Source organism: Muntiacus reevesi, chromosome 9, assembly GCF_963930625.1.
Source record: "Muntiacus reevesi chromosome 9, mMunRee1.1, whole genome shotgun sequence".
Lineage (NCBI taxonomy): Eukaryota > Metazoa > Chordata > Mammalia > Artiodactyla > Cervidae > Muntiacus > Muntiacus reevesi.
The window spans coordinates 11,480,944-11,490,559 of NC_089257.1; the positions used below are offsets into that span (position 1 = coordinate 11,480,944).

General features: G+C 41.1%; 1 protein-coding gene across 1 annotated transcript; it reads right to left on the bottom strand.

Annotated features, from left to right (window-relative positions):
- Positions 1 to 7,981: 7,981 nt before the first annotated feature.
- Positions 7,982 to 8,911, bottom strand: LOC136176061 (olfactory receptor 4C46-like). The gene has a single exon (XM_065946265.1). It carries the CDS (start codon positions 8,909 to 8,911, stop codon positions 7,982 to 7,984), a length of 930 nt encoding a protein of 309 aa, XP_065802337.1.
- Between the last annotated feature and the right edge of the window lie 705 nt (positions 8,912 to 9,616).

Below are 9,616 nucleotides of genomic sequence, written 5' to 3' on the forward strand. Positions count from 1 at the left end.
TATCCTTCATCTTAAGAGGGATGGGTAGCATTATACGCCCCATATTGCTGGGTTCCTGGAAATTCCAATGAATTTGGGTCTCCTAATTTTAGTTGACAAGAAAATGTGTTACCAAAATATCTAAAGTAGTTGTTACTTCTGACACCGTAATAAAAAGGCACACTTCTAGCTAAATACCGGATACCAGCAGCTCTGACAATTTGCTCTTGTGATGAAATACTTCTGGCATAGAAGCTGGTTAACCACAGAATTATCCACTGTCACTCTCCAAGATCCATGTGTATCCTGCAACAGGTGAAAATAGGAGAGCTGTCCATGTATGTGGTGGTAACTCCCCCACACACACCCCCACATCTTTCAAGGTTTGGTGGTGGCAGTAATCTCTACAATCCCTCCAGGAATATGGTACAACTTTTAGTTTATTATTTTCCTAAGGACAGACAGTAGTAATGCCTTCCACTGGGGCTTTTCTGACATGATACCCCTTATTCCATGGGTCAGTGATCCAGTATAAGAACTCTGCCAGTTGCTAAGGATGTCTGTTCCAATTTTCCATTCTGGAATTGGAGAAATAGCCACAACATGGGTTCCATGATCACAGGACCCACTGTAAATAGATCTGAGCTAAATTTCCATTGATCACCAGACCTCTATTATTTCTAACACTGAATGAAGGACTACAGTTTCATTTTGGATCTCTTGGAATAAGTTTCATGTCAAAGTCAGTGTCCTGAAAGATCTGATTATTTACTTTTCCACAGTGCATAGTTAACCTGATAAAAAGTCAGAGGTCCCTTTGGGGAAATCTGAGGGAAAAATAAATTATAAATTTTTAAAAAAGTACCAGAGTCCTGCTTCAAGGGGACTGGATCTCCCCTTTATTCTTAGGATTCACAATATATATCCTGGATCAAGTCTGGGAATTCATTTTGATGATGTGAATTTCTATATTCATGATTTGAGTACAATTTTTTTTTAACTTTATTTAAAACTTTTCTTCTGACACAGGTCAACTGAGATTGAGTAAAATCCCTCTATTTTTACCCCAGGAACACCATGATCAGCTAGACAACACTTCCTGTGATGATTATTTAGATTGTCGTTTTGACTCTACTATCCATTTTGGTAACTAAGCCCACCTTGCTTTGGGATAAGTGCCATCACTTGACTACTGGCTGCACCCTAGGGTCAAATCACTCTTAACACATTTGGATTTCACAAACCAGCAGCCACAGTTTTCATTAGAGACCTTTAGAAAATAGCCATCTCAGCTTTTCAAGGATGATGAAGGATCCTCTTCACATTTATTTCTCATGGTTGTGATGAATGGTATATGTTTTGAACCTTCCCAGGGGGACTAAGTAGATTTTTAATAACAAATCCACTCTAATATTTCAATCTCAGTAAAGTTCAGTTCAGTCGCTCAGTCATGTCTGACTCTTTGTGACCCCATGAATAGCAGCACACCAGGCCTCCCTGTCGATCACCAACTCCCAGAATCTGCTCAAACCCATGTCCATTGTGTCAGTGATGCCATCAAACCATCTCATCCTCTGTCATCCTCTTCTCCTCCTACCCTCAATCTTTCCCAGCATCAGGGTCCTTTCCAATGAGTCAGCTCTTCGCATGAGGTGGCCAAAGTATTGGAGTTTCAGCTTCAGCATCAGTCCTTCCAATGAACACCCAGGATTGATCTGCTTTAGGATGGACTGGTTGGATCTCCTTGCCATCCAAGTCACTCTCAAGAGTCTTCTCCAACACCATAGTTCAGAAGCATCAATTCTCCAGCACTTTCTTAATAGTCCAACTCTCACATCCATACATAACCACTGGAAAAACCATAGCCTTGACCAGACAGACCTTTGTTGGCAAAGTAATGTCTCTGCTTTTTAATATGCTGTCTAGGTTGGTCATAACTTTCCTTCCAAGGAGTAAGTGTCTTTTAATTTCATGGCTGCAGTCACCATCTGCAGTAAATTTGGAGCCCAAAAATATAAAGTCAGCCACTGTTTCCCCATCTATTTTCCATGAAGTGATGGGACCGGATGCCATGATCTTAGTTCTCTGAATGTTGAACTTTAAGCCAACTTTTTCACTCTCTTCTTTCACTTTCATCAAGAGGCTCTTGAGTTCTTCTTCACTTTCTGCCATAAGGGTGGTTGCTTCTGCATATCTGAGGTTATTGATATTTCTCCTGACAATCTCGATTCCAGCTTGTGTTTATCCAGCCCAGAGTTTCTCATGATGTACTCTGCATATAAGTTAAATAAACAGAATGACAATATACAGCCTTGACGTACTCCTTTTCCTATTTGGAACCAGTCTGTCGTTCCATGTCCAGTTATAACCGTTGCTTCCTGACCTGCATACAGGTTTCTCAAGAGGCAGGTCTGGTGGTCTGGTATTCCCATGTCTTTCAAAATTTTCCACAGTTTATTGTGACCCACAGAGTCAAAGGCTTTGGCATAGTCAATAAAGCAGAAATATATGTTTTTCTGGAATTCTCTTGCTTTTTTGATAATCCAACAGATGTTGGCAACTTGATCTCTGGTTCCTCTGCCTTTTTTTAATCAGCTTGAACATCTGGAAGTTCAAGGTTCACGTATTCCTGAAGCCTGGCTTGGAGAATTGTGAGCATTAGTTTACTAGCGTGTGAGATGAGTGCAATTGTGCAGTAGTTTGAGTATTCTTTGGCATTGTCTTTCTTTGGGACTGGAATGAAAACTGACCTTTTCCAGTCTAATGAACACTGCTGAGTTTTCCAGATTTGCTGTCATATTGAGTGTAGCACTTTCATAGCATCATCTTTTAGGATTTGAAGTAGCTGAACTGGAATTCCATCACCTCCACTAGCTTTGTAGTGATGCTTCCTAAGGCCCATTTGACTTTGCATTCCAGGATGTCTGGCTCTATGTGAGTGATCACATTATTGTGATTTTCTGGGTCCTGAAGTTCTTTTTTTTCTACCTATGTTTTAATCACTTCCGCTACATTAAACCAAAGTGGATGGGGCATTTCTATGCAGCTCACAATGGACCACCGTTTTGTTCATGTGTTAGTCACCACAAACTATTTGAGACTTTCTTACCTCATCCAGTTGCAACATTTAATGGAGAATATCTGCTTAATAAGCCCATATCAGTAAATTAGGCCTGATCAAATTTGATGATTTTTCTACCACTATCCAATTCCATATACATTCCCTGAATTTATAGCACAAAGGTTTAGAGCCTTTCTTTACTTCCCTCCAGCTGCAACATGAAGTGCAAAATCTCCGCTTGGTAAGCACATCTCAATCAGCAGTCAGATCTGATCAAAGTTTTTGTTTCTTTTTTTCTTCCCTATAATTGTCCCATACTGGTAATCTCCATTCCCGTATATATTGCTCGGATTTCTGTCTGTATAAATTAGAAAACTCAAGTAGTTCTTTTGGAGTGTAGTTCAGCTCCTCCAGTGTTCCTGTCTATACCTTGCTTCCAGGCGCCTCCTGGCTCTTGAGACAAGTTACAGAATCAGAAGCAATGCGGGGGTTGAAGTGGGTCCTCCAGAGAATCATGGTCTGGCATGGCAACTGCTGCTGGGGAGGCCGTTACAGCTTCTTCAGCCAATGAAGGGTTAATTCTGCAGGCAGGACGCATAGCCTTGTCTTCTGGGGTTGGAGAGACCTCTTCACTGGTAAAGAACACTCACCTTCTGTCCTTCTCCTCAATTTCCCCAAACCTCTGGTGATCTAAGCTGGAATCTGGATTTCATTCATGACTCTTTTCATACCTTCATCCTATATTTGTTTGGGCTCCCCATAATGAAGACCCTGAGATGAAAGCAATTTACAAGAGAGAGAGTGAACGAGGTGGCCTGTGGCGGGGGTAAACAAAGGATATGCTCTCTCTGAGTTTAGCTTTAGCCTAGAGCATGGGGCCCTGGAATGTATATTGTCCTGCAGTACTGGTTCCACCATCCATCAAGGGGACCAGCCTTCTCAGTGCCGCTCCAGTCGTTCATGGTGTACTCCTGGTCCTTGGATGGCTGGCATAATCCCCAGTGAGTCAGTTCCAGTTCTTTCTCTTGCAGCTGTCCAGAAAGAATGGGGCTGCGAGCTTTTACATCCCAGGAAACAGCAGCTGTGTTCCAGGTGCATCTGTGCAGCGAATGAGGTTTGACCAGATGCAGAGGGTCTACAATATTCTTCACCATCACTGGCACCACCAGAAGTCACACCTCCATCGTTTCACATCCAAATCATTACAGTAGCCTTCCTACCATTCTGCTACTTGTACCCTTCAATTTACTTTCTCTACTACAGCCAAGCACTTTCCCTGGTGGCTCAGATGGCAAAGAATCTGTCTGCAATGCAGGAGACCCGAGTTTGATCCGTGGGCTGGGAAGATGCCCTGGAGAAGGGGATGGCTACCCACTCCAGTATTCTTGCCTGGAAAATCCAATGAACAGAGGAGCCTTGTGGGCTACAGTCCATGGGATAACAAAGAGTCAGACACGACTGAACAACTAACACTTTTTCACTATAGCCAAAGTTTTTATTCTAAAATTTAAATCTAATTGCATCATGTGCTAACTTAGCATATCTTCCAAAAAGAATGGGGAAAATATTTATATAACTGAAATCACTGCACTATCCACCTGAAACCCACAATGTCAGAAGTCATCTATACTTCAATATGAAAAAAAAATGATCTTTTAATATCACGGCAACCCACTCCAGTATTCTCACCTGGAGAATCCCCATGGACAGAGGAGCCTGGAGGGCTAGAGTCCATGGGGTCGCAGAGAGTCAGACAGGACTGAGGGACTCAGCACAGCACACAGTACTGAGTTTTCAGCCTTAGCACGAGGACGAGGCCCTCCACCAGCCTTTCCTGTTCCTACCACTCCAGCTTCGGTTCAGTTCAGTCGCTCATCAAGTCCGACTCTTCACAGAGTCGGATACTCCAGCTCCTTATCTTGCCATTTACCCTTTGGAAGTTAAGTGTCTGGCATTCTTCCTGGAATGCAATGCATATTCAGTAAAGCGTTGTTGAATAAAAAGTTTAGCAACCACAGCTATGTGACATTTATGAGGAGTCTGTGTACATATTTCACCTTCTGGACGTTGTTACACGTTTCCTCTCCTAAAACATTCTAGACCCATCTGATGTCTATTCTTGCCATTGACTCTTTGAGCCCCATTTCTGATGTCTTTTCACCTTGGGGTGTTTTCTGAACCCCCAGGTCTATGTTGTGTATCCCTCAAAAGTGCTGTCAGAGTAACGACCCTTGTTTCCACTCTCTGACTCTTCATAACACTGTGTTGTAGTTTTTTGCTCTCTTCTAGGAGTCTATGGATCTAAGCTCTGTGAAGACATCATTCAGGTTTTTCTTTATTCACTGCTGAAGCCCCAGCAACTCACTATCTGATACATTCCTTTGGCTGAAAAAAATATTTGTTGTTTAATGAATGTACGTTGGGTGAAATGAATGGAATGTATTTATGCTGGGGTTTTTTTTTGTGTAAATGGAGCTACAAATTAAATACAAACCAAAAAAACACTGTTTTATAATGATATGTTACCTAAAAGGAAACACATAAACTTTTTAAAATTTTTAAATCAAAATATAAAAACCAATCAATATAAAATAATCAATACAAAAATAATAAATATTGAAAAATATTGACAGAGAAATATAGGAAAAAACAGGATGATGATATCATGCTTAGGACTGGGAGACTATCAAGGTAAATTATGTGTTCAAAAGATAACGGGTTTGTTTTCAATTTCTTCCTTGTTCCTGGTTTATGCAGGAATAAAATCAAATCTTAGTTTTCAAAAGACATATACCTAGATTACTTCTCTGAATCTGAAACAGATAAAGGTAGGAAAAATTTCCTAGTCTGCAATACTACATTTTGCCTGATATTTTATTGAATTTATTCATCTTCCCTTATACTTACATATATTCACCTAGCATTTACCATAAATCAGACATTGGGCCTTGAAGATAATATTATTGGCAAGTAGGTAAATATTTTACAGAGTATGACTTAATTTGTTTAATAATTGAAATTCCTGTCTGATATTAGACTATTCTTTTACTTGGATCTTCACTCTTTTTGATGAGTTATCAGGATAAGATTGTGACATGCGCAATACAAAATGATGCTTAATGCAATAAGAAAATTTGGAATATTGTGCAACATTCCTTAAATTCCCCTTAGAGTTTAAATGTTTCATTGCTTACCATACATTAATGCATATATATGGACTCTAGAGAAGAGGCAAAGATGAACCGATGTGTAAGGTAGGACTAGAGGTGCAGATGTTGAGAACTGATTTGTGGACACAGTGGAGGAAAGAGGGGCTGGGTGAGCTGAGAGAAGAGCACTGAAAATGCCACGTGTCAAACAGAGGGAAGCTGCTGTAAGCACAGTGGGCTCAGCTTGGCACTCCGTGATGACCTAGAGGGGAGTACGTACCACGGTGTCACATACCACATACCATAGATACACGTATGTACATGTGTGGACAGAGGATCCCGGTGGGCTCCAGCCCATAGGGTCCCAAACAGTCGGACATGACTAATGCGACTTAGCGCACACCGTATATACAATCTCAGCACAGTCCCTATCTCAATAATGGTGAGTAATATCACTATGTTTTTCCAGTAGTTGTGCAGATGTGAGATTTGGATCATAAAGAAGTCTGAACACTGAAGAATTGATGTTTTTGAACTGTGGTGCTGTACAAGATTCTTGAGAGTCCTTAGGACTGCAAGGAGATCAAACCAGTCTTTCCTCGAGGAAATCAGCCCTGAATATACGTTGGAAGGACTAATGCTGAAGCTGAAGCTTCAATACTTTGGCAACTTGATACAAAGAGCTGACTCATTGGAAAAGATCCTCATTCTGAGAAAGATTGAAGGCAAAAGGAAAAGGTGGGGGGGCAGATGAGATTGTGGGATAGCATCACCAACCCAACAGACATGAGTCTGAGCAAACTCTAAGACAGAGTGGAGGACAGAAGAGGCTGGGGTGCTGCAGTCCATGGGGGTCACAAAGAGTCAGAAATGATTTAGCAACTGAACAACATAATTATGTTACATTTGTATCATTGTCAGACATCATATCTCCACAGTTAAGAACATGGTCTGAGACAGCAGCTAAAAATATGGTTCTTCAATATTACTCTTTTGGAACCTTCCCATTCTATTTGTTTAATCGCCTATAAAATGAGGATAATAGCAATGCCCACTTCTTTGGATAGTTACAGAGATTACTGCTCAATATCACTGTGTTTATTTTTTATTAGAATGAATTTATTAAAGCATATAGATAGATAAAGCTAGAAAACCTAAGCATTTACTTGGTAAAATGCTCCAAACATGAAAAAGTAGTCTCCTGCCAGTTTGTCTCACTTTTCATGCACCATTTCTTCTCCCCATTGCAGAATCTATGATTTATAGTAGCTTTTTTTTTTTTTTTTAATTTATTTTTTTATTTTTCAGTGGGTTTTGTCATACATTGATATGAATCCGCCATAGAGCTACACGAATTCCCCATCCCGGTCTCCCATCCCACCTCCCTCTCCACCCGATTCCTCTGGATCCCCCCAGCCCAACAGGCCCGAGCACTTGACTCATGCCTCCCACCTGGGCTGGTGGTCTGTTTCACCACAGATAATATACATACTGTTCTTTCGAAACATCCCACCCTCCCCTTCTCCCACAAAGTTCAAAAGTCTGTTCTGTACTTCTGCGTCTCTTCTTCTGCCCTGCATATAGGGCCATCGCTACCATCTTTCTAAATTCCGCATATATGCGTTAGTATACTGTAATGTTCTTTATCTTTCTGGCTCACCTCACTCTGTATAATGGGCTCCAGTTTCATCCATCTCATTAGAACTCCCTTTATCTCAAAGGTCTTCTTTGCTGAAAGCATCAACAATGTCCTTCTGAACTTTGCACCCTGAAAATCAATGCTGGTCTCCTCTTATTTATCACCTGAAATAGCTTGTCTATTGCACAAATTCCTAATGGCATTTTTCATTTGGGCATTTCTCAAAGTATAGATGAAGGGATTTAACATGGGAGTTATCATAGTGTAGAATACAGCCACTGCTTTATCAATTGGTAAAGTAACTGGTGGTCTCAGATATACAAAAATGCAGGGCACAAGGAGCATGGTGACAACTGTGATGTGGGAGACACACGTGGAGAGGGCCTTGCGCCTCGCCTCCAAACTGTGGTTCTTTAGGGAGCGCAGAATGACCACATAGGAGCCCATCAAGAGGAGAAAGTTTATAAGGCAGATGAAACCACTGTTGGCAGCAACAAATAATCCTAGAGTGTGAGTATCAGTGCAGGCAAGATTTAGCAAAGGGTTCAGATCACACAAAAAGTGATCGATGACATTAGGGCCACAGAAGGGTAATCTGAAGATGAAAAAGATCTGTATGATTCCATGAAGAAAGCCTCCCACCCATGCCACTCCAATTAGCAGCCAACACACCCTCCAATTCATGATGCTTGTATAGTGCAAGGGCTTGCAGATGGCCACATAGCGGTCATAAGCCATCACAGTGAGCAGGATGGCCCCAGCACTTCCCAAGAAATGTTCCCCAAAGATTTGGGTCATGCATCCATTGAACAGGATGGTCTTCCTTTCACGGAGGGAATCGATGATCAATTTAGGGGTATTCACAGAGGAATAGCAAGCATCAATAAAGGAGAGATAGGCCAGAAAAAAGTACATCGGAGAACTCCGTAATGGACTGCCTATGATGGTGACCATGATGAACATATTTCCTACCACAGAGATGATGTAGATGACCAAAAACACAACAAATATGACTTTCTGCAACATTGGATTCTGCGTGAGCCCCAAGAGAACAAACTCTGTCACGTTGTTCCTATTTTCCATGTATTTTGTATTATGGTTCATTATGTTACCTGAAATAAAGAAAAAAAAAGTTACTTTTCATCACCTCAACCTTGAGTTCACTAAGCCTCTCCATGTAATAAAAAATTAACGCCCAGATTCTATGGAGTTCTGAATTTTTGAATTCTTTTTTGGATATAGGAAAAATGTTTCTGATCTCTTAAAGATGTCTCACATCCTCCCCTGGGGAGAGATAATGCTTAGAGGTTAGAGACATGAAGGGCTCTGTGAACACACAGGCGGGAGACTTTTCTGTGCACATGAACTCCTGTGAGATGACTCAAGCTTAATACGAATCAATAGATCTCACATATAGAGGCAGACAAACCTGAGTTGAAAAGTAGAAAATGGATGTAAAGGCTATGGATGCAAAACCAAGGGATTTTCCCTTTATTCTTAGGAAATGAGAAAACATGCAAGTTAAATGAAAATGTGAGAGGAAGGATGAGGAGGGATGTGAGAGAGAGGGTGTGTTGGATTTAATTCCAAAAACAATCTTTTTCTGAATTCTATGGGGTGGGATGAGGTTTAGTAAGGGGATGGAAGACAGAAGAACATGAGTAGCAGGCTCTTTATAAATAGTTCACATAAGTGTAGCAGAGCATTGGAAACAGGAAAGGAATGAAAAGGTAAGGAAGCTACTGTGCCAGAACACTGGAGGGGGTAGCTGCTCGCTCCTCCAGGGGA

Bases quoted from the DNA above. Each gene is read 5' to 3' on its own strand.
- LOC136176061 (XM_065946265.1), bottom strand. From the start codon at position 8,911: ATGGAAAATAGGAACAACGTGACAGAGTTTGTTCTCTTGGGGCTCACG.